The sequence below is a fragment of the Ranitomeya variabilis genome, chromosome 3 (assembly GCF_051348905.1).
Source record: "Ranitomeya variabilis isolate aRanVar5 chromosome 3, aRanVar5.hap1, whole genome shotgun sequence".
In the NCBI taxonomy this organism is placed as follows: domain Eukaryota; kingdom Metazoa; phylum Chordata; class Amphibia; order Anura; family Dendrobatidae; genus Ranitomeya; species Ranitomeya variabilis.
The window spans coordinates 112,311,929-112,337,947 of NC_135234.1; the positions used below are offsets into that span (position 1 = coordinate 112,311,929).

At 46.4% G+C, this 26,019-nt stretch overlaps 1 protein-coding gene across 1 annotated transcript; it reads right to left on the reverse strand.

Moving 5' to 3' along the window:
- On the reverse strand, positions 1–25,792 carry TBL2 (transducin beta like 2). Its single transcript, XM_077294519.1, has 7 exons — positions 25,639–25,792; positions 22,607–22,734; positions 20,128–20,312; positions 17,252–17,400; positions 13,853–13,979; positions 6,523–6,675; positions 1–534 (listed from the first exon to the last, which is right to left on the reverse strand). Exons 1-7 carry the CDS (start codon positions 25,745–25,747, stop codon positions 78–80), a joined length of 1,308 nt encoding a protein of 435 aa, XP_077150634.1. The 5' UTR covers positions 25,748–25,792; the 3' UTR covers positions 1–77.
- Positions 25,793–26,019: the final 227 nt, after the last annotated feature.

A 26,019-nucleotide genomic window follows, 5' to 3' on the forward strand; every position in this document is an offset into this window, starting at 1 on the left:
TTGTAAGATTTCCACAGAAATATTTTAATTTTAGAAAGTATAATCGTTTTTGTATCAAAATAATTGTAAAAACAGTCTTAATTCTTCTGTTTGTACAAATCATCTAGTGCTCGCTGGGCATCCTTTATTTGTTGTTCTAGTCTGTCCTTTGTGCCCTTAGTAGTGGATTTCTTAAGCATGTCCTTCATGTCAGCAATAGCAGCTCTGTATCCAGCTGAATTATGAAAGACACGTATTACACGGTCTCCAGTAGAGACCAAAAATCTGTTGTTAATATCAAATGCAAGATCTGAGATGACGTCTCCATGTACGGACTTGAATTCTTCCTCTACGTCGCCCGTTTGAGCATTGTACACTGTGATATCACATACGCTGGCTATAGCAACGACCCGACCATCAGGAGACAAAGCTATACGACAAGGCTCCTTGCCGGCCCATTTCCCTGTAAACAGCAAGTAAGGGTCTTGTTGCTTTTTATATTCAACATCTGTTTTCCAGAGCTTCCATGTCCCGTCTTTAGAAACAGATGCCATCCTATAAAAAAATATATTGAGAATTCTTATTAAAAATATAACAAATAGCTACAATGTCTCTCTCATACAAAGATTTTTCTTCTTAAGCATTTGTTCATTACAAATAATTAAAATGATTTCAGAATAACATTTTTTGGCCTTTAAAGGGTTGGTCCAAAATCAGCTTATTTTCAACCTAAATCCCAATCTATTTGATGCCGGAATCTAAAATATTTTCTAATATACTTGAATTAAAAATTCCCTATCCCTCCCCAAATAGAGGGATTTTTGGTACTCACTAGTGATGAGCGAGTAAACTCATTGCTCAGATTTTCCAGAGCACGCTCGGGTGGTCTCCGAGTATTTATGACTGCTCGGAGGTTTAGTTTTCTTTGCTGCAGCTGAATGATTTACATCTGTTAGCCAGCTTGATTACATGTGGGGATACCCTAGCAACCAGGCAACCCCCACATGTACTCAGGCTGGCTAGTAGCTGTAAATCATTCAGCTGCCGCGATGAAAACTAAATCTCCGAACACTAACAAATACTCGGAGGTCACCAGAGCGTGCTCGGGAAATCTCGAGCAACGAGTATACTCGCTCATCACTAGTACTCACCACAAAATCTCTTTCTTGGAGCCTTCATTGGGGGACACAGCACCCTCCCTAACTTTGGTACATATATTAGGCCTACGCGCCTTTTTTGTTGGGTTTCTACATATGTTGAGCTTTGATTGCTTCTCCTACTGCTTTAACACTAAATAATGTTCTTTGTGCCAGTCGGTGGGTGTATACTGCTCAGGAGGAGCTATTTTTCATTTTTTGCCTGTGTCAGCCTCCTAGCGACAGCAGTATATGGTTATCTTTGCACACCTTTGCGAGGAGGTTTTACAGCGTTCATACCAATGCCTCATCTGATGCAGCCCTGGGAAGGAAGGTGCTGCAGGCTGAGGTTGCTCGCTGTCCGACCTAAGGCCGTTACTTTTTCGTTTTCTCTGTTTCCCACCCTCGGGTCTGCTTTTGGACGTCCCATGGTTACCTGTGTCCCACAATGAAGCGATAAATACTACCCAACTGTTTTTTTTTGTTGTTGTTTTTTTAATTCTACTTCCCTTTTGATGACTCTTTGAGAATTCCAGTGTTTGCTGGGATACTGAAACGAAGTGTCATCAGGGGGCAGATGGTGTGTCACTGCCACAGCCTCTACCCCATCCCTGAAACGAAGCATCATCAGTGATGCTCGTTTCAGGGGCTGTGCTTTCCCTGCACGATATGCGTTGTGCACAATGACAGTGCACTCTCTCATCAGCTCAAATCAGTAGTAATGAGTCGGCAACAGAGCACACTGTCAGAATACCTTTCATGCAGACCAGTGACGTCACCTGTGGGGGCGCTAGTCTCTGCACAACTTAATAGTCTTTTTTCTTTTCATGGACAAAGTGTCATTTTCCCACATTGCGATTCTGATTTTCATTGTTGACCTAAATGACGGGGGGGGGGGGGTATACATTTATAATACATGTTACAAAAATGAGTTTTGTGTCTTTTGTTTGTCTATATAATGATCACATATTCAATGGGACGTGCTGTAATCACATTTAAGCATGGGAGCGGACAATTTAACTCCCAAGATTGAAGATTACTCCAATCACATCAGTGGTACATAATACAGCAGTCCTCCCTCACCCTCAAAGCATCTAAAAGCACCTTGATGTATGCCAATGAAGCAGCATTAAACTATAGATAACTGAACCATGTTCAATGCAGTGTACATTTAGTTTACATTTCTCCTCCACAAATCAATAGGGAATCTGTTCTCTCCTGGTTCTCCTCCTATCTCTCTGATCGCTCCTTCACTGTATCTTTTGCTGGTTCCTCCTCCTCTCACCTTCCCCTTACTGTTGGGATTCCTCAAGGATCAGTCCTAGGCCCCCTCCTCTTCTCTTTGTATATCGCCCCTATTGGACAATTAGTAGATTTGGTTTCCAGTACCATCTCTATGCTGATGACACCCAATTATACACCTCTTCTCCTGTTATCACGCCGACCTTTTTAGATAACACCAGTGTTTGTCTTATCGCTGTCTCTAACATCATGTCCTCCCTCTATCTGACACTGAACCTGTCAAAAACTGAACTCCTCGTGTTTTCTCCCTCTACTAACCTACCTTTGCTGACATTGCCATTTCCATGTGTGGTTTCACCATTACTCCCAAGCAACATGCCCGCTGCCTTGGGGTCATACTCGATTCCGAGCTTTCATTCACCCCCCACATCTGATCTCTGGCTCGCTCTTGTTATCTGCACCTCAAAAACATTTCTGTAATTCGACCTTTTCTTAGCTTTGACTCTGCAAAAACTCTTACTGTTTCTCTTATTCATTCTCATCTGGACTATTGTAACTCTACTAATCGGCCTCCCTCTTACCAAACTCTCCCCACTCCAATCTGTCCTGAACGCTGCAGCCAGGATCATATTCCTCACCAACCATTACACCGATGCCTCTACCTTGTGCCGGCCATTACACTGGTTACCCATCCACTCCAGAATCCAGTACAAAACTATTACCCTCATCCACAAAGCACTCCATGGCTCAGCACCACCCTACATCTCCTCTCTGGTCTCAGTCTATCACCCTACCCGTGCTCTCCATTCTGCTAATGACCCGAGATTAGCATCCTCAAAAAATAGAACCTTCCACTCCCGTCTCCAAGACTTTTCACGTGCTTCGCCAATTCCTTGGAATCCACTACCCAGGTTAATACGATTAATCCCTAATCCACACAGTTTTAAGTGTGCCCTAAAAACGCATTTGTTCAGACTGGCCTACTGCCTCAACGCATTAACCTAACTATCCTTGTGTGGCCCATTCAAAAAACTTAAACCACAATCAGGTTCCTCGCATCATGTTCTCATACACTTTATACAGTTAATAGCCCTCGGTGTCTGTACTGTTACATACTTAGGCTGATAACCGGATTATGCAGCATTACATGAACACTCGAGCCTTACACTATGGCTGGTCCAAACAACAAACGCAATTGTTACCATCCACCTCTCGTGTCTCCCCTTTTGCCTCATAGATTGTAAGCTTGCGAGCAGGGCCCTCATTCCTCCTGGTATCTGTTTTGATCTGTGTTTATTGTTATGCTGTAATGTCTATTGTCTGTACAAATCCCCTCTATAATGTAAAGAACTGCGGAATATGTTGGCGCTATATAAATAAAAAATTATTATCTTTCTGTCTCCGGTAAACTTCTATTTTTAATTGCCTACAACTGTTCAGAAACTCTGCACACACTGAAAATCATAAAAATTTGAAGCTTGAGAATTGTCAGCGCTCGTCACTGAGGGATTAGATTACATAGAGAAGAGCAGTGAGTTAGAAGGGGAGGCTGCAGGAACACCTACAGAGATCTAGTTTTCTACACAGTATCTATTATTCATGATGATGATGATTAGGAGACCCTCACACGCACACTAGAGGAGGGTCTCTGCATACAAGCTGCCAGTTCTCATGTTTAAAAGAAGTCTCACAAAATACACTGCTCAAAAAAAATAAAGGGAACACTAAAATCCCACATCCTAGATGTAACTGAATGAAATATTCCAGTTGTAAATCTTTATTCATTACATAGTGGAATGTGTTGAAAACAATAAAACCTAAAAATGATCAACGTAAATCACAACTAATATCCCACGGAGGTCTGGAGTTGGAATGATGCTCAAAATCAAAGTGGAAAATGAAGTTACAGGCTGATCCAACTTCAGTGGAAATGCCCCAAGACAAGGAAATGATGCTCAGTAGTGTGTAGCCTCCACGTGCCTGTATGACCTCCTTACAATGCCTAGGCATGCTCCTGATGAGGCAATGGATGGTCTCCTGAGGGATCTCCTCCCAGACCTGGACTAAAGCATCCACCATCTCCTGGACATTCTATGGTGCAATGTGACGTTGGTGGATGGTGCGAGACATGATGTCCCAGATGTGTTCAATCAGACTCAGGTCTGGGGAACAGGCAGGTCAGTCCATAGCTTCAATGCCTTCATCTTGCTGTAACTGCTGACACACTCCAGCCACATGAGGTCTGGCAGTGTCCTGCATTAGAAGGAACCCAGGGCCAACCGCACCAGCATATGGTCTCACAAGGGGTCTGAGGATCTCATCTCGGTACCTAATGGCAGTCAGGCTACCTCTGGTGAGCACATGGGGGGCTGTGCGGCCCTCCAAAGAGATGCCACCCCACACCATTATTGACCCACTGCCAAACCGGTCATGCTGAAGGATGTTGCAGGCAGCAGATCGCTCTCCACGGGGTCTCCAGACTTTGTCACGTCTGTCACATGTGCTCAGTGTGAACCTGCTTTCATCTGTGAAGAGCACAGGGCGCCAGTGGCGAATTTGCCAATCCTGGTGTTCTGTGGCAAATGCCAAGCGTCCTGCACGGTGTTGGGCTGTGAGCACAACCCCCATCTGTGGACATCGGGCACTCAGACCATCCTCATGGAGTCTGTTTCTAACCGTTTGTGCAGACATGCACATTTGTGGCCTGCTGGAGGTCATTTTGCAGGGCTCTGGCAGTGCTCCTCCTGTTCCTCCTTGCACAAAAGCTGAGGTAGTGGTCCTTCTGCTGGCCTCCTTTGCACCCCTCCACATCTGGTGTACTGGCCTGTCTCCTGGTAGCGCCTCTGGACACTACGCTGACAGACACAGCAAACCTTTTTGCCACAGCTCGCATTGATGTGCCATCCTGCATGAGCTGCACTACCTGAGCCACCTGTGTGGGTTGTAGAGTCCGTCTCATGCTACCATGAGTGTGAAAGCACAACCAACATTCAAAAGTGACCAAAACATCAGCCAGAAAGCATTGGTACTGAGATGTGGTCTGTGGTCCCCACCTGCAGAACCACTCCTTTATTGAGTGTATCTTGATAATTGCCAATAATTTCCATCTGTTGTCTATTCCAATTGCACAACAGCATGTGAAATTGATTGTCAAACAGTGTTGTTCTAAGTGGACAGTTTAATTTCACAGAAGTTTGATTTACTTGGAGTTATATTCTGTTGTTTAAGTGTTCCCTTTATTTTTTTAAGCAGTGCATGTTGTTTCCTAATCCCTTATAATTATGTATGTGAAGTAGTGCATGTGTATTAAAATATTTACGAGTTGCAGTCTTTGTGATTTCCAGTGCTGTTTTGATCCTCATCTGAGCTAAAATCAGACTGCCCGGCTCAAACAGGGGATTGTATGTGTACCGGAAGTCGCTTTCTCAATGCAAGTCTATAGAGTCTTATTCTCCGTTTCATAGACTTCCATGTGGCTGCTGCTTTTCCAATGTTAGATGCTGTGTGAGCCAACAAATCTGAAAAGCAGTCACATGGTTCAGAAGAGGGTCAGAGCGGTGCTGGAAAGTGGGGAAGATAGCGAATGTTGCCCACTAGAGAAAAGTAAGGAGACCTTTCCCTTTGTTGAATCTACTAAGAATCATAAAATTGATTCAGGCATCTAAAATTCGGTACACATTTGTTTCCCCCTGCTGCAGATATCTATGTAGGAAGTATTCCCTGGCTTATTTTTTTTCCAATTGGATGCTGCAAAGTGTGCCAAGAAGAAAAACATACCATGAATGTATAGAAAAAGTATGTGTACCAAGAGCAGCCACGGCACATACGGATCAGGTCTTCACATATTGGTATGTGAACAGAGCCTAATGGGATTATATAGTGCTTTTTTCTCTTGGTGTAAAGCGGCATTGTTATCAAGTTGCGGCCATGCAATCACTGTGATGTAAATGTCATGATGCCTTTGGGCAACAAAAACCATGATTTACAGTTATAGTCATCAGGGTGGGCAAGTGGGTTACAAATACCTGCACAGAACTCAAGATCAACTAGTTTTGCTTCCAGATTTATTAAAGAATGACTGTTTCGGAGCCACAAATTAAGAACAAAAAGAAAAAGCTTTACTTTCTTGTTTTGCTCCACTTAGAATCACACATGTAATCCTCACCTGCTGGAATCATTGGAGAAAGCAAATCCACAAACACCAGCCGAGTGGCCGGTCAGCTCAAACGCACGAGAGGCTTCACGGAACTCTCCAGATTTACCGAAGCAGATCTCCCAAACCTTCACATCTGGAGTGAAGCCACAACTTCCTACAAACCTATGAGAAACAAGCATATGTGGAAACCTCAATGATGCTTTAACTCACAAATAATACAATACAAAATAATGCTCTTGACTTGTAAAGTATATTTCACAAGATATCTGGATAAGCTGGTGGAACTGGCATCTGCTACATCCAGACCCAGGACAAATTCCTGTGATAATTGACTTGTTATGTTGTCATCCTAAATGGCTTATTAAAAAAAAAACCCTGAGAATTCCCCACAGATTACTTGAGAATTGTGCTTCCATTTAGAACACGAGGGTAGCCATCGCTCTTTAGGAATGAAATATGCTGGGTGACGGAAATCTGCTTATCAACCAAATATAAGTGCAAGTGTTCTTTATAAGGAATGTGTCACCTTTATGTATTACGAACGAAAAAGATAATGATCCTTTTTTTTTTCTAAAATAGTTTTAGTTTCTGATGGTCAATTTATAATATTTTCTGCTTGTGATTACGGGGCAGTCATCTTGTCTGAGATGCTGTTCAGAACATTCAGAGATCTTCTTTACAACAGCCACATGCACTATACAGATCAGTAGATTACAGACGTTAATTAGGTAACTTCTCTAGTGGAGTGTTGTGAGCATGTTCTGTGATCGGTGCAGAAAAGGGCATAGTGAATCTTATATTGTCAATATATTGGCGTTAACCCACCTGAGATAATACATGACTACTGAAAAGTGATCTCTAAGAAACATCAGGAAGTGCCAACTTTTAATACAGAGAGTGATTAAAAATTAAAATAAAAATCACCAATTATGAACCTTAACCCCTTCACGACATGCACCGTACTAGTACGGCGAATGTCGTGTCTCCCCCTTTGATGTGGGCTCCGGCGCTGAGCCCACATCAAAGTCGCGACATGTCAGCTGTTTTGTACAGCTGACATGTGCGCGCAATAGCGGCAGGTGGAATCGCGATTCACCCACCGCTATTAACTAGTTAAATGCCGCTGTCAAACGCTGATAGCGGCATTTAACTACCGCTTCCGGCCGTCGGGCCGGAAATGCGCGCAGCCCCGACCCGTCACATGATCGGGTGTCAGCGATGCGGTGGCATAACAACCAGAGGTCCCCTTGAGACCTCTATGGTTGTTGATGCCGGCTTGCTGTGAGCGCCACTCTATGACCGGCGTTCATAGCAAGCCTGTAATTCTACTACATGGGGCGATTTGAGTATCGCTTCTATGTAGCAGGTCCGATCAGGCTATGCAGCTTCTAGCCTCCCATGGAGGCTATTGAAGCATGGCAAAAGTAAAACAAAAAAATGTTTTAAAAAATATTTAAAAAATTTAAAAAAGTTTCTATCACCCCATTCAAAATAAAACAATAAAAAAAAAAATCAAACCTACACATATTTGGTATCGCCGTGTTCAGAATCGCCCGATCAATAAAAAAAAAGCATTAACCTGATCGCTAAACGGCGTAGCGTGAAAAAAATTCAAAACACCAGAATTACATTTTTTTTGTTGTCGCGACATTGCATTAAAATGCAATAACGGGTGATCAAAAGAACGTATCTGCACAAAAGTGGTATCATTAACCCCTTCCCGACCCATGACGCCTATGCGGCGTCATGGAATGATCGCATCCCTGCAGATCGGGTGAAAGGGTTAATTCCTATTTTACCCGATCTGCAGGGAGAGGGGGAGTTGTACTTCAGCCTAGGGGGGGTGGCTTTGCCCCCACGTGGCTACGATCGCTCTGATTGGCTGTTGAAAGTGCAACAGCCAATCAGAGCAATTTGCAATATTTCACCTATGAAAATGGTGAAATATTGCAATCCAGCCATGGCCGATGCTGCAATAGCATCTGCCATGGCTGGAAATCATGTACTGGCCCCCCCCACCGCCCCCGATCTCCTCCCCAGTCGTCCGTTCTGTCAGGTACCCCCCTCCGTCCCCCTGTTCGCTCCCCCGTGCTCCTGTCCGCTCCCCCGTGCTCCTGTCCGCTCCCCCCGTCCTCCGATCCCCCCCCTGTGCTCCGATCCACCCCCCCACCACCCCCTCATACTTACCGATCCTCCCGGTGTCCGGCCATGTCCTCGCTGGGCGCCGCCATCTTGGAAAATGGCGGGCGCATGCTCAGTACGCCCGCCGAATCTGCAGGCTGGCAGATTCGTTACAGGTACATTTTGATCGCTGTGGTATGTTCTACCACAGCGATCAAAATAAAAAAATAATAAATAAACCCCCCCCTTTATCACCCCCATAGGTAGGGACAATAATAAAATAAAGAAAATATATTTTTTTCTTTTACCACTAGGGTTAGGGTTAGAACTAGGGGTAGGGTTAGGGGTAGGGTTAGGGTTACGGGTAGGGCTAGGGTTATGGCATGTGCACACAGAGCGGATCGGCCGCGGATCGGCCGCGGATCCGCAGCGGATTGGCAGCGGATTGGCCGCGGATCCGCAGCGGATTGGCCGCTGCGAATTCGAAGCAGTTTTCCATCAGGTTTACAGTACCATGTACACCTAAGGAAAACCAAATCTGCTGTGCCCATGGTGCGGAAAATTCCGTGCAGAAACGCTGCATTGTATTTTCCGCAGCATGTCAATTCTTTGTGCGGATTCCGCAGCGGTTTACACCTGTTCCTCAATAGGAATCCGCAGGTGAAATCCGCACAAAAAAACACTGGAAATCTGCTGTAAATCCGCAGGCAAAACGCAGTGCCTTTTACCTGCAGATTTTTCAAAAATCGTGCGGAAAAATCTCACACGAATCCGCAACGTGGGCACATACCCTTAGGGTTAGGGTTGGAATTAGGGCTAGGGTTGAAAATAGGGTTAAGAATAGGCTTGTGGTTAGGGTTACGGATAGGGTTAGGGGTGTGTTGGGGTTACAGTTGTGGTTAGGGTTGGGATTAGGGTTACGGTTGGGATTAGGGTTAGGATTAGGGTTGGAATTAGGGTTACGGTTGTGTTGCGGTTAGGGTTGTGGTTAGGGGTGTGTTGGGGTTAGGGTTGTGATTAGGGTTATGGCTACAGTTGGGATTAGGATTAGGGGTGTGTTGGGGTTAGTGTTGAAGTTAGAATTGAGGGGTTTCCACTGTTTAGGCACATCAGGGGTCTCCAAACGCAACATGGCGCCACCATTGATTCCAGCCAATCTTGCGTTCAAAAAGTCAAATGGTGCTCCCGCCCTTCCAAGCCCCGACGTGCGCCCAAACAGTGGTTTACCCCCACATTTGGGGTACCAGCGTACTCAGGACAAACTGGGCAACAACTGTTGGGGTCCAGTTTCTCCTGTTACCCTTGCAAAAATAAAAAATTACTTGCTAAAACATAATTTTTGAGGAAAGAACAATTATTTTTTATTTTCACGGCTCTGCGTTATAAACTTCTGTGAAGCACTTGGGGGTTGAAAGTGCTCACCACACATCTAGATAAGTTCCTTCGGGGGTCTAGTTTCCAAAATGGGGTCACTTGTGGGGTGTTTCTACTGTTTAGGCACATCAGGGGCTCTGCAAATGCAATGTGACGCCCGCAGACCATTCCATCAAAGTCTGCATTTCAAATGTCACTACTTCCCTTCCGAGCCCTGACGTGTGCCCAAACAGTGGTTTACCCCCACATATGGGGTATCAGCGTACTCACAACAAACTGGGCAACAAATATTGGGGTCCAAATTCTCCTGTTACCCTTGTGAAAATAAAAAATTGCTTGCTAAAACATCTTTTTTGAGGAAAGAAAAATGATTTTTTATTTTCACGGCTCTGCGTTGTAAACTTCTGTGAAGCACTTGGGGGTTGAACGTGCTCACCACACATCTAGATAAGTTCCTTGGGGGGTCTAGTTTCCAAAATGGGGTCACTTGTGGGGGGTTTCTACTGTTTAGGCATATCAGGGGCTCTGCAAACGTAACATGATGCCCGCAGACCATTCCATCAAAGTCTGCATTCCAAAACGTCACTACTTCCTTTCCGAGCCCCGGCATGTACCCAAACAGTGGTTTACCCCCACATATGGGGTATCAGCGTACTCAGGAGAAACTGGACAACAACTTTTGGGGTCCAATTTCTCCTGTTACTCTTGCAAAAATAAAAAATTCTGGGCTAAAAAAATATTTTTGAGGAAAGGAAACACATTTATTATTTTCACGGCTCTGCGTTATAAACTTCTGTGAAGCACTTGGGGGTTCAAAGTGCTCACCACACATCTAGATAAGTTCCCTTGGGGGTCTAGTTTCCAAAATGGAGTCAATTGTGGGGAGTTCCTATTGTTTAGGCACATCAGGGGCTCTGCAAACGCAACCTGACGCCCGCAGAGCATTCCATCAAAGTCTGCATTTCAAAACGTCACTACTTCCCTTCCGAACCCCGACGTGTGCCAAAACAGTGGTTTACCCCCACATATGGGGTATCATCGTACTCAGGAGAAACTGGAAAACAACTTTTGGGGTCCAATTTCTCCTATTACCCTTGGGAAAATAAAAAATTGTGGGCTAAAAATCATTTTTGAGAAAAGAAAAATTATTTTTTATTTTCATGGCTCTGCGTTATAAACTTCTGTGAAGCACTTGGGGGTTCAAACTGCTCACCACACATCTAGATTAGTTCCTTGGGAGGTCTAGTTTCCAAAATGGGGCCACTTGTGCGGGAGCTCCAATGTTTAGGCACACAGGGGCTCTCCAAACGCGACATGGTGTCCGCTAATGATTGGAGCTAATTTTCCATTCAAAAAGCCAAATGGCGTGCCTTCCCTTCCGAGCCCTGCCGTGCGCCCAAACAGTGGTTTACCCCCACATATGGGGTATCATCGTACTCAGGACAAACTGGACAACAACATTTGGGGTCCAATTTCTCCTATTACCCTTGGGAAAATAAAAAATTCTGGGCTAAAAATCATTTTTGAGGAAAGAAAAATTATTTTTTTATTTTCACGGCTCTGCGTTATAAACTTCTGTGAAGCACCTGGGGGTTATAAGTGTTTACTATGCATCTAGATAAGTTCCTTGGGGGGTCTAGTTTCCAAAATGGGGTCACTTGTAGGGGAGCTCCAATGTTTAGGCACACAGGGGCTCTCCAAACGCGACATGGTGTCCGCTAACGATTGGAGCTAATTTTCCATTCAAAAAGTCAAATGGCACGCCTCCCCTTCCGAGCCTTGCCGTGCACCCAAACAGTGGTTTACCCCCACATATGAGGTATCGGCATACTCAGGAGAAATTGCCCAACAAATTTTAGGATCCATTTTATCCTGTTGCCCATGTGAAAATGAAAGAATTGAGGCTAAAAGAAATTTTGTGTGAAAAAAAAGTACTTTTTCATTTTTGCGGATCAATTTGTGAAGCACCTGGGGGTTTAAAGTGCTCACTATGCCTCTAGATGAGTTCCTTGGGGGGTCTACTTTCCAAAATGGGGTCACTTGTGGAGGAGCTCCAATGTTTAGGCACACAGGGGCTTTCCAAACGCGACATGGTGTCCGCTAACGATGGAGATAATTTTTCATTCAAAAAGTCAAATGGCGCTCCTTCCCTTCCGAGCCTTACCATGTGCCCAAACAGTGGTTTACCCCCACATGTGAGGTATTGGTGTACTCAGGAGAAATTGCCCAACAAAATTTAGGATCCATTTTATCCTGTTGCCCATGTGAAAATGAAAAAATTGAGGCTAAAATAATTGTTTCGTGAAAAAAAAGTACTTTTTCATTTTTACGGATCAATTTGTGAAGCACCTGGGGGTTTAAAGTGCTCACTATGCTTCTAGATAAGTTCCTTGGGGGGGTCTAGTTTCCAAAATGGGGTCACTTGTGGGGGAGCTCCAATGTTTAGGCACACGGGGGCTCTCCAAACGCGACATGGTGTCCGCTAAAGATTGGAGCCAATTTTTCATTGAAAAAGTCAAATGGCGCTCCTTCCCTTCCGAGCCCTGCCGTGCGCCCAAACAGTGGTTTACCCCCACATATGAGGTATCAGCGTACTCAGGACAAATTGGACAACAACGTCCGTGGTCCAGTTTCTCCTTTTACCCTTGGGAAAATAAAAAATTTTTCGCTAAAATATCATTTTTGTGACTAAAAAGTTAAATGTTCATTTTTTACTTCCATGTTGCTTCTGCTGCTGTGAAACACCTGAAGGGTTAATAAACTTCTTGAATGTGGTTTTGAGCACCTTGAGGGGTGCAGTTTTTAGAATGGTGTCACTTTTGGGTATTTTCAGCCATATAGAACCCTCAAACTGACTTCAAATGTGAGGTGATCCCTAAAAAAAATGGTTTTGTAAATTTTGTTGTAAAAATGAGAAATCACTGGTCAAATTTTAACCCTTATAACTTCCTAGCAAAAAAAAAATTTGTTTCCAAAATTGTGCTGATGTAAAGTAGACATGTGGGAAATGTTATTTATTAACTATTTTGTGTCACATAACTCTCTGGTTTAACAGAATAAAAATTCAAAATGTGAAAATTGCGAAATTTTCAAAATTTTTGCCAAATTTCCGTTTTTTTCACAAATAAACTCAGAAATTATCGACCTAAATTTACCACTAACATGAAGCCCAATATGTCACGAAAAAACAATCTCAGAATCGCTAGGATCCGTTGAAGCGTTCCTGAGTTATTACCTCATAAAGGGACACTGGTCAGAATTGCAAAAAACGGCAAGGTCATGAAGGGGTTAAAAACGTCAGCTTGGCACGCAAAAAATAAGCCCTAACCTGACCCCAGATCATGAAAAATGGAAACGCTACGGGTATCGGAAAATTGCGCAATTTTTTTTTAAGCAAAGTTTGGAATTTTTTTTCACCACTTAGATAAAAAATAACCTAGCCATGTTTGGTGTCTATGAACTCATAATGACCTGGAGAATCACAATGGCAGATCAGTTTTAGCATTTAGTGAACCTAGCAAAAAAGTTAAACAAAAAACAAGTGTGGGATTGCACTTTTTTTGCAATTTCACCACACTTGGAATTTTTTTCTCGTTTTCTAGTACAAGACATGGTAAAACCAAAGGTGTCGTTCAAAAGTACAACTCGCCCTGCAAAAAATAAGCCCTCACATGGCCATATTGATGGAATAATAAAAAAAGTTATGGCTCTGGGAAGGAGGGGAGCGAAAAACGAAAACACAAAAACGAAAAAGGGCTGCGTCTTGAAGGGGTTAAAAGTTAGTCTGAACACCAAACAATATATAATAAGACATTGAGAAGTGGAACTAAAAAGTGCCGGTTACCTCCCACAAGGCGACACCACAGCATAGGCATTTGTAACTTGATTGGTATTAATAGTTGACAGGACTTCACCTTTCCGACTCCAAATCAAAACGCTGGTGTCACTTGATGCAGTCATAACAAACTTCCCTGCAAAGAGATAATCTAGAATTAGAAATGCTCTTAAAAAAAGATTAAAAAAAAAAAAAAAAAAAAAAACTGGTCAGAGAACATATAAATGATTCTGCTCTAGGTTTGTTTGTTTTTTGTTTTTTTTTTAACTGTACATTGTTTAGCAGAGAGCACCGATGAGGATAAACTACCCTTAGGGGGATTTGGCTCCTAGTACTCCATCCAATCAGCTGACGGGGTTAGATTCAGTGTTTGGCCGGCCTCACACTAGCGAGTTTTACGGACGTATGAGCGCATAAACTACGTCCGTAAAACTCGCAAAATAAACGGCACAATTATTCTCAATGGGGCTGCTCCTATTAGCCGTATATTACGGTTCAGTATTATACGGCTTTCTACGGCCGTACAAAATCGCAGCATGCTGCGTTTGTCACCGTATTGCGTAAAAAAATCGCCAATGAAAGTCTATGGGGGCGAGAAAAATACGGATTCCACACGGACCAGCAGTGTGACTTGCGAGAAATACGCAGCGCTGTTAGTGAAAAGTCGGTAATTCAATTGCCGGCTTTTCATTTCTCCTGCACAAACCCGACAGGATATGAGACATGGTTTACATACAGTAAACCATCTCATATCCCCCTTTTTTTGCATATTCCACACTACTAATGTTAGTAGTGTGTATGTGCAAAATTTCAGCGCTGTAGCTGCTGAAATAAAGGGTTAAATGGCGGAAAAAATTGGCGTGGGCTCCCGCGCAATTTTCTCTGCCAGAGTGGTAAAGCCAGTGACTGAGGGCAGATATTAATAGCCAGGAGAGGGTCCATGGTTATTGGCCCCCCCGTGGCTACAAACATCTGCCCCCAGCCACCCAGAAAAGGCACATCTGGAAGATGCGCCTATTCTGGCACTTGGCCACTCTCTTCCCACTCCCTGTAGCGGTGGGATATGGGGTAATGAAGGGTTAATGCCACCTTGCTATTGGAAGGTGACATTAAGCCAGATTAATAATGGAGAGGCGTCAATTATGACACCTATCCATTATTAATCCAATTGTTGGAAAGGGTTAAAAAACACACACACACATGATTTAAAAGTAGTTTAATGAAATAAACACAGCGGTTGTTGTAATAATTTATTGTTCTCTTAATCCATCAGGAACACCCTCGCTTGGAAAAATAATAAACGCACAAGATACATACCTTCTGGTGAACCGTCTCGTCCCACTAAGTAATCCATCTGAAGGGGTTAACTAATATTACAGGCAGAGCTGCGATAAACCACTCGCTGGTGCCTGTAATCCCCGGGTGCTGAAAGGAAAGCAGTGATCTGTACTTACATTGAGTCGCGGTGAGGCGCCCTCTGGTGGATGTTCTCATGAACTGCAGCCTGGGAACTTTTTCCCACGCTCCAGGTCATATGAGGACATCCACCAGGGGGCGCATCACCGCGACTGAAGGAAATGTAGGTCAATGACCTACATTTCATTCATTCGCCGGGGATTACAGGCACGGAGCACACCGCTGCATTAGCAGGGCTCCTGCCTGTAATATTAGTTAACCCCTTCAGATGGATTACATCGTGGGACGTGATCGGACATCAGAAGGTATTTATCTTGTGCGTTTATTATTTTTCCAAGCGAGGGTGTTCCTGATGGATTGAGAGAACAATAAATTATTACAACAACCGCTGTGTTTATTTCATTAAAATACTTTTAAATCATGTGTGTGTGTGTTTTTTAACCCTTTCGTACTATTGGATTAATAATGGATAGGTGTCATAATTGACGCCTCTCCATTATTAATCTGGCTTAATGTCACCTTCCAATAGCAAGGTGGCATTAACCCTTCATTACCCCATATCCCACCGCTACAGGGAGTGGGAAGAGAGTGGCCAAGTGCCAGAATAGGCGCATCTTCCAGATGTGCCTTTTCTGGGGTGGCTGGGGGCAGATGTTTTTAGCCACGGGGGGGCCAATAACCATGGACCCTCTCCTGGCTATTAATATCTGCCCTCGGTCACTGGCTTTACCATTCTGGCGGAGAAAATTGCGCGGGAGCCCACGCCAATTTTTTCCGCCATTTAACCCTTTATTTCAGCAGCTACAGCGCTGAAATTTTGCACATACACACTACTAACATTAGTAGTGTGGAATATGCAAAAAAAAAGGGGATATGAGATGGTTTACTGTATGTAAACCATGTCTCATATCCTGTCGGGTTTGTGCAGGAGAAATGAAAAGCCGGCAATTGAATTACCGGCTTTTAACACATATCGCGCTGAATGAAATCTAAATACAGAATATATATATATGTGTCTCAATGACATATATATATATACTGTATATATGTTTTCCCGAACATTTGAGCACATAAATCCATTAGATGTCGGTTTTGCAAGCCTGCGCGAAAATCTCGCAGTACGGATGCCATACGGATTACATACGGAGGATGCCATGCGCAAAATACGCTGACACACCCTGACTACGGATCAATATTTTGGGAACATTTCTCCGTATTACGGCCGTAGTACGGACGTATAATACGTGGCGTATTGTCTTACGCCCAGTGTGAGGCCGGCCTTAGTCTCACTGTTTACCAGGAATTGCCACAAATTTTGAAACGGTTGTGCCTGGTACTGCAGCTATCAAATCAATGGGAATTACCGTACCTGCATGACTGGCCACAGCCAAGACAAAAAGTATGGAGCTGTGCCTGATAAATAATGAAAATCAGCACCATGCTTTGCTCTTTCTATCAACTGATCAGTAGGTGTCAGCCCCCCCTCCAAAATCTTTAGAATAGGCTATGAAATATAAAGATTTTTAAAATTAAAAAAACAAAAATGTAACGCCTTCATTACACATTACAAAGCCTGTATTAGAATTTATTTTCACATTTAGAAAGTCCCGCCTTGATGGTTTATGTAAACCACGGCTGTATGTGGACCGGCTGTATGTGGACCGACTGTATGTGGACCGACTGGCCTGCGAAGTGGTTTGCCAGCGGTGAAGGGCAAAGAAAATTGCCCTGATCTCCAAGAGATTGATGCGGAGAGCAGCTTCATGGGAGTGCCAGCAATCCTGCACTGTGTGATGAAGAAAAACCGCTCCCAAACCAAGGAGACTGGCGTCGGTGTTCTTCTTTTGGTACTATGATAATCTCTCACCATGGTCAGAAGTAAAAATGTTCTATTGTGTTTCCCGCATAATTACATATGACAAATATACATTACGATAATGAATCATTTCTTGGTTGCTATGGCTACAAGTTTATACTTCCTTTACAACCCACCTGTTTCTGCTATTCCAATATTAATGACGGGGGCTTTATGACGTTTAGGGAAGTCTTCAGGAGCAGCAGAGAAGCCAAATGAATCGTTTTTCTTCGTCATTTTAAACACTCGGATTGTATCTCCATTTGCTAAGAACACAATAAAGGCTCTTAAAAAGGAAGAGGAAAACATTTAGCATGGCCTGCGTTGTAAAGTAATCAAAATGCTTTAAAACAACGATCCAATCATCTGTGTGTAAATTATACGTTTATTATTTTATAACAGGAAACGATTATTAAAACAATTGTTATCAGGGCTAATGCAGGTGAGCCTTCACAGACACAAAAAAACGGTAGATGGCGACTCACAAGAAACATGTATGGTAATGTAAGGTAAAAAGCACAAAAATAACCACACCGGGTGAAAAGAGGGTTGGACGAGTTAAAAATAAATTGACAGAATTTTCCACTTCTTGACGCAAGGTGACAACTCAAAAAGACATACTAATATGGAATTTAGATTGTGAGCCCCAATGGGGACAGCGATGATGATGTCTGTAAAGCGCTGCAGAATATGATAGCGCTGTATAAACAGAGCATAATAAATAAAAAGCCTAAAGGAAAGCTCTCATCTCTGCTGAGATGTGTTGCCAGTGTTCAGAGGAGGAGCAGATTACCGTATATACTCGAGTATAAGCCGACCCGAGTATAAGCCGACCCCCCTAATTTTGCCACAAAAAACTGGGAAAACTTATTGACTCGAGTATAAGCCTAGGGTGGAAAATGCAGCAGGTACCGGTGAATTTCAAAATTAAAAATAGATACTCCATACCGTTCATTATGGCCCCATAGATGCTCCACATAAAGCTGTGCCACATATAATGCTCTGCACCGTTCATTATGGCCCCATAGATGCTCCACATAAAGCTGTGCCATATATACAATGCTCTGCACCGTTGCCCCATAGATACTCCACATAAAGCTGTGCCATATATATAATGCTCTGCACCGTTGCCCCATAGCTGTGCCATATATATAATGCTCTGCACCGTTGCCCCATAGCTGTGCCATATAGTGCTCTGCACCATTGCCCCATAGCTGTGCCATATAGTGCTCTGCACCGTCCATTATTGCCCCATAGCTGTGCCATATAGTGCTCTGCACCATTGCCCCATAGCTGTGCCATATAGTGCTCTGCACCACTGCCCCATAGCTGTGCCATATAGTGCTCTGCACCGTTGCCCCATAGCTGTGCCATATAGTGCTCTGCACCGTTGCCCCATAGCTGTGCCATATAGTGCTCTGCACCATTGCCCCATAGCTGTGCCATATAGTGCTCTGCACCATTGCCCCATAGCTGTGCCATATAGTGCTCTGCACCGTTATTGCCCCATAGCTCTGCCATATAGTGCTCTGCACCATTGCCCCATAGCTGTGCCATATAGTGCTCTGCACCGTTGCCCCATAGCTGTGCCATATAGTGCTCTGCACCATTGCCCCATAGTTGTGCCATATAGTGCTCTGCACCGTTGCCCCATAGCTGTGCCATATAGTGCTCTGCACCATTGCCCCATACCTGTGCCATATAGTGCTCTGCACCGTTATTGCCCCATAGCTGTGCCATATAGTGCTCTGCACCGTCCATTATTGCCCCATAGCTGTTGCTGCTGCTGCAATTAAAAAAAAAAAAAAAAAAAACATACTCGCCTCTCTTGCTTGCAGCTCCTCGGCGCCATCTTCCCGGCGTCTCTCCGCACTGACTGATCAGGCAGAGGGCGCCGCGCACACTATATGCGTCATCGCGCCCTCTGACCTGCACAGTCAGTGCAGAGAGACGCCGGGAAGATGGAGACAGCGCCCGGCGTGTGGAACGAGGACAGGTGAATATGCGATACTTACCTGCTCCCGGCGTCCCGCTCCTTCCCCCTGCCTGTCTTCGGTGCCGCAGCCTCTTTATCAGCGGTCACCGGCACCGCTGATTAGAGAAATGAATAGGCGGCTCCGCCCCTATGGGAGGTGGAGCCGCCTATTCATTTCTCTAATGAGCGGTCCCACGTGACCGCTCAGGGGAAGAGGCTGCGGCACCGAAGACAGTGTGACAGGCAGGGGGAGCGCCAGGAACGCCGGGACTAGGTAAGTATATGACAGTGCTCACCCGCCGACCCCACCACCGATCATGACTCGAGTATAAGCCGAGGGGGCACTTTCAGCCCAAAAATTTGGGCTGAAAATCTCGGCTTATACTCGAGTATATACGGTACTATTACTTGCCAGTTTATTACTCTACTGGCACTCAACATTCAGCATTATACCACAGCCAATCAGCTAAATGTTTGCTAATCGACAGTCGCTTTAATAGCCACTATAGACAGGCAGACTGTATTTTCGATGCACATAGGCTGCCACTGTACTCAGCAGCTCAAGTCCTGTTTACAAAGGATGACTGATGTGCTGCCAAGAACGATTTAAGCTGGCTTAAAAAAATCAAATCAACCAACGATTTTGGAGAAGAATTTGCTGTCAACTGAATCTTTCTGCAGGATTTCACCTTCCAAACTATTTATATCCGCATGTAACCCCTTCAAAAGCAAGTCCACCTTTACATGACCAGTCTGTTCCTCAGTTACTGAGAAATCAGCATTTGAATTGATTTGCAAATGAGGCAGAAGAACCATTTGTAGACCTGAAGCCTCTGCCACTCCAGCTCTGTTCCCTGTCTCGTAGATCTGATGTTTTGTCAGATTGCACTCGGACCGATATACTCGAGCCCAAAGTGAGCAAAATAAATAAATACTTCAAAAAGGGTTTCATCATTTAGTAGTTCCATAGAAATTCTGGGAAAAAAAAAAATCACAGGAAATTAAATAACAAAATTCAGACTTATCATTACATTTTACCTGCAGTCTGGACTGAAACGGACATGTGTAGCATGGTCGAACTCCACATTGGCTCTCATACAATTGTGCTCCCGTTCAAGGAAGTCCTTAGTGCTCCATATCCTGACAGTTCTGTCGTCTGAACATGAAGCTAAATATTTACCATTACTGCTAAAATCCAAACAGGTTATGTTCCCACTGTGAGCCTGGCGGAAACAATCAAGAAAGAATGCTTCAGTCATTAGCCATACTAACAGCATGAATAAAGATTGTTCTCAGTGGGAGAAACAACATAATCATCCTGCAGACTACTTAAGACTCTTTACCAGGCATGGTATAACAAAGTATATGAAGGAACACAAATATATACAGAAAAAGGGAAAATACATGACACAATAAATGAACAAACAGACTGAGATCAGAGAATGTATCTTTCATTAGCTTAGATTTCTTTTTACACTTTTTTTTTGTTCATAGACCCTTGTGTTTTTGCGATTTGAATTTGCCTTTTAATATAGCAACTGTCAGGCCATGTGCACACGTTCAGTATTTTTCGCGTTTTTTCGCTATAAAAACGTGATAAAAACGTGAAAAAAACGCTAACATATGCCTCCTATTATTTACAGTGTATTCCGCATTTCTTGTGCAAATGTTGCATTTTTTTCCGCGAAAAAATCGCATTGCGGAAAAAAAAGCAACATGTTCATTAAAAATGCGGAATTGCGGGGATTCCGCACACCTAGGAGTGCATTGATCTGCTTACTTCCTGCACGTGGCTGTGCACACCATGCGGGAAGTAAGCGGATCATGTGCGGTTGGTACCCAGGGTGGAGGAGAGGAGACTCTCCTCCACGGACTGGGCACCATATAATTGGTCAAAAAAAAAAGAATTAAAATAAAAAATAGTCACATACTCACCCTCTGATGGCCCCCGAAGTGTTCCCGCCTCTCAGCGCTGCATGCTCTCTCTTCCGTTCCTATAGATGCTCTGTGTGAAGGACCTGCGATGACGTCGCTGTTTTGTGATTGGTCGCGAGACCGCTCATGTGACCGTGACGTCACCGAAGGTCCTGCACGCACCATCTATAGGAACGGACGCCGCTGAGGAGATCGGCTGTTTGCAGGTGAGTATAACCATTTTTTTTATTATTTTTAAACATTCTATCTTTTACTATAGATGCTGCATAGGCTGCATCTATAGTAAAAAGTTGGTCACACTTGTCAAACACTATGTTTGACAAGTGTGACCAACCTGTCAGTTTTCCAAGCATTGCTACAGATCGCTTGGAAAACTTTAGCATTCTGCAAGCTAATTTCACTTGCAAAATGCTAAAAAAAAACCGCGAAAAAACCGGGGGAAAAAAAAACGCAAAAAAAAAATGCGGATTTCTTGCAGAAAATTTCCGGTTTTCTTCAGGAAATTTCTGCAAGAAATCCTGACGTGTGCACATACCCTCATGCTGTTTATGCGGGGTTCTGGACCACAGAAATGTTTATCTCAACCTTGCCCTCAGTTTCTGGGAAAATAAAAATTCACACCACTTATCTAAGCTAAGGAAGGATTAATTCTCTGAGCTCAGATTGTTTCTTGTCTTTTTTTTTTAAAGTTCATTTAGGGACCATATCCATGGTCCGGATTGTCGGCGCTTTGGACGGAGCGGAAAACCTGCTCCGCCCAAAGAGCAGCCCCCTTCTGTACGTGCGGTGATTTCAGATGTGTTCATTGAACACATCCGGCATCTCCGCTCTCTATACATAGGACTGTGTTATTTAACTTAACAGAGCATCGCCGCAAGGTAAACAGACATGTTGCGTTCTAAAAAGACGCGCCGCATGTCTGTAAACGGTGGGCCACCAGATGCGTGTTCGCACGCATAGTGGAGACGGGATTTCATAAAATCCCCTCCACTATGCTGTAACATCTGGACGCTGCGGGTTGAACGCTGCATCCTGCATCCAATCTGCAGCTAATCTGGCCCGTGGACACATACCCTTACTGTCAGGTCTCTGCTCTTATTGTTTCTATATTTGTTTCTTCAGATACTTTGTTATACCATGCCTAATGAAGAGACCTAAGTAATCTTGAAAGCTTGCTTTGTAACATCACTTATTTTATTAGCCATTCAAAGGAATCATAACTGCAAGATTATTATTTTGTTTCTCCCACTGATAATCTTTTTTCAACTGGCTAACATGATACAATGATCACAAATTGAGGCCATATCCTAAAGATTGGCCATCACTTTATGGAGATAGGAAAACTCCTCCAATGTTACAGAATTCATATGAAGAGAAGGGGAACTTCTCCAGAATTAATATAAGGTTTTCACTGTAAATACAAGTGGAAGCTTTAAACAGAGGTTAGAAGAAAAAAGTGTTTAACGTAACTTCTCTTCAACTGTTCCCACATGCATGTATTTATAGCTCGAGTAACACGAGACTTCCACCTACATAAGGAGAAATAAACTAGACAATTACTTGTAATTATTTATCAGGATACCTTGAGAGCCGCTGCCAGGAGTGGGTGAGAGAAGCTGTGGCTCTGCGTTTTCTCTTTGCGGGGCTTCCGTAGTTTCTGTTTCTTTGCAGACTGCTTTTCTGAAAATGCTTCACCATTTGCTTTCTCGGCTGAAATATAGAATAGTGAATATTGTAAACATAATCAACAAAAGGCAATTTAAAAAAAAAAATTAATAATAATAATGACTGGTAGTTATCATAAGACTAGTTTCACACTTTCTTTTGACAGCAATACTTTTTATGCAACCAAAGGAGGGAGAGGGAGACAAAGGTACATGGCAGTGATCACACGTCAGAGGCAGATACATGCGGTCCAGGAATTGCACAGCATGTATGAGATGTCGGCTGTTCTTTACACAGGTTGTCTGACACTTAATAGGCCAACACTATCAGATCGGTGGGTGTCTGACCCCAGAACCAGCATTGCCCAGCTGCTACCTTCCAATATTTGTGGGCTATAAGCGCTGCACAGGGATGAACACAGCGGCCCCACACAAGAGCTGTGCTAAAGATTACACTCTGATATTTCATATCTTATAAGAGGAAAAAACAACAAGAACAAACCCGGCCTCCTTCAGCCCCGCTGTAACATGGAGCAGCGCTGTAAGGTCCGGGGCCCTCGGATATGAGGTGAGGAGATAGTCCTAGGTGGCTCCCTGCCAACACTGCCCCCATTACCCGGCACTGGCTGTCGCCCCCCAGCTCCCTGCCCACACTGCCCCCATTACCCGGCACTGGCTGTCGCCCCCCAGCTCCCTGCCCACACTGCCCCCATTACCCGGCACTGGCTGTCGCCCCCCAGCTCCCTGCCCACACTGCCCCCATTACCCGGCACTGGCTGTCGCCCCCCAGCTCCCTGCCCACACTGCCCCCATTACCCGTCACTGGCTGTCGCCCCCCAGCTCCCTGCCCACACTGCCCCCATTACCCGTAACTGGCTGTCGCCCCCCAGCTCCCTGCCCACACTGCCCCCATTACCCGGCACTGGCTGTCGCCCCCCAGCTCCCTGCCCACACTGCCCCCATTACCCGGCACTGGCTGTCACCCCCCAGCTCCCTGCCCACACTGCCCCCATTACCCGGCACTGGCTGTCGCCCCCCAGCTCCCTGCCCACACTGCCCCCATTACCCGGCACTGGCTGTCGCCCCCCAGCTCCCTGCCCACACTGCCCCCATTACCCGGCACTGGCTGTCGCCCCCCAGCTCCCTGCCCACACTGCCCCCATTACCCGGCACTGGCTGTCGCCCCCCAGCTCCCTGCCCACACTGCCCCCATTACCCGGCACTGGCTGTCGCCCCCCAGCTCCCTGCCCACACTGCCCCCATTACCCGGCACTGGCTGTCGCCCCCCAGCTCCCTGCCCACACTGCCCCCATTACCCGGCACTGGCTGTCGCCCCCCAGCTCCCTGCCCACACTGCCCCCATTACCGGCACTGGCTGTCGCCCCCCAGCTCCCTGCCCACACTGCCCCCATTACCCGGCACTGGCTGTCGCCCCCAGCTCCCTGCCCACACTGCCCCCATTACCCGGCACTGGCTGTCGCCCCCCAGCTCCCTGCCCACACTGCCCCCATTACCCGGCACTGGCTGTCGCCCCCCAGCTCCCTGCCCACACTGCCCCATTACCCGGCACTGGCTGTCGCCCCCCAGCTCCCTGCCCACACTGCCCCCATTACCCGGCACTGGCTGTCGCCCCCCAGCTCCCTGCCCACACTGCCCCATTATCCGGCACTGGCTGTCGCCCCCCAGCTCCCTGCCCACACTGCCCCCATTACCCGGCACTGGCTGTCGCCCCCCAGCTCCCTGCCCACACTGCCCCCATTACCCGGCACTGGCTGTCGCCCCCCAGCTCCCTGCCCACACTGCCCCCATTACCCGGCACTGGCTGTCGCCCCCCAGCTCCCTGCCCACACTGCCCCATTACCCGGCACTGGCTGTCGCCCCCCAGCTCCCTGCCCACACTGCCCCCCATTACCCGGCACTGGCTGTCGCCCCCCAGCTCCCTGCCCACACTGCCCCCATTACCCGGCACTGGCTGTCGCCCCCCAGCTCCCTGCCCACACTGCCCCCATTACCCGGCACTGGCTGTCGCCCCCCAGCTCCCTGCCCACACTGCCCCATTACCCGGCACTGGCTGTCGCCCCCCAGCTCCCTGCCCACACTGCCCCCCATTACCCGGCACTGGCTGTCGCCCCCCAGCTCCCTGCCCACATTACCCGGCACTGGCTGTCGCCCCCCAGCTCCCTGCCCACACTGCCCCCATTACCCGGCACTGGCTGTCGCCCCCCAGCTCCCTGCCCACACTGCCCCATTACCCGGCACTGGCTGTCGCCCCCCAGCTCCCTGCCCACACTGCCCCCCATTACCCGGCACTGGCTGTCGCCCCCCAGCTCCCTGCCCACACTGCCCCCATTACCCGGCACTGGCTGTCGCCCCCCAGCTCCCTGCCCACACTGCCCCCATTACCCGGCACTGGCTGTCGCCCCCCAGCTCCCTGCCCACACTGCCCCCATTACCCGGCACTGGCTGTCGCCCCCCAGCTCCCTGCCCACACTGCCCCATTACCCGGCACTGGCTGTCGCCCCCCAGCTCCCTGCCCACACTGCCCCCCATTACCCGGCACTGGCTGTCGCCCCCCAGCTCCCTGCCCACACTGCCCCCATTACCCGGCACTGGCTGTCGCCCCCCAGCTCCCTGCCCACACTGCCCCATTACCCGGCACTGGCTGTCGCCCCCCAGCTCCCTGCCCACACTGCCCCCATTACCCGGCACTGGCTGTCGCCCCCCAGCTCCCTGCTCTGCAGAAACATTCAGTGATGGGAAGAAGCCACAATGCAACAACTCTCTGCAGAGCCTGGCCGCTTGTCTGGGGCAGCACGCTGGGAGTTGTAGTGGCGCAGCTGCTGGACAGCGATCACCGTTATGCAGCAGCGGTGACGGAGCTGCGAGTGTCGGTACCGAGCAGACCTGGGAGAGCCGGTCACACGCAGCAGCCCACACACGGGTCACTCACCCCCGGGCTCCAGCTCGCCGCCCTCTTTTGCCTTTCTGCCCCATAGTGCCAGGAACACGACTATTCCCCCCAGCAGCACAGTCACCGCCACCAGCGCCACCGCCTCCATGTCCGCGCCTCACTCGGCACGTCATACCCCACGGGGGCGCGCATTGCTACTTGCTTTTTTTTTTTGCATAACTTTATTGTACACGGTAGACAGTATTATAATAACCTTTTCACCTTTAGGCCGGCCTTCATCCTCCATGTCCGGGGCAGGAGGTCCACATACCATTACTACACTGTGACTGCACAGTGAGGGGCAGCTGCTGGGGAACTGAGGGCACTGGGGAGGGCAGACTGGGTACTGTAGGCACTGGCAGGCCTCTGTGCAGGAGCAGT

Bases quoted from the DNA above. Each gene is read 5' to 3' on its own strand.
- TBL2 (XM_077294519.1), bottom strand. From the start codon at position 25,747: ATGGAGGCGGTGGCGCTGGTGGCGGTGACTGTGCTGCTGGGGGGAATA. The intron at 22,735-25,638 runs GTGAGTGACCCG...TCTATATTTCAG, and splicing joins CGGCGAGCTGGAGCCCGGGG to CCGAGAAAGCAAATGGTGAA. The intron at 13,980-17,251 runs GTGGGTTGTAAA...ATCTCTTTGCAG, and splicing joins TATTGGAATAGCAGAAACAG to GGAAGTTTGTTATGACTGCA.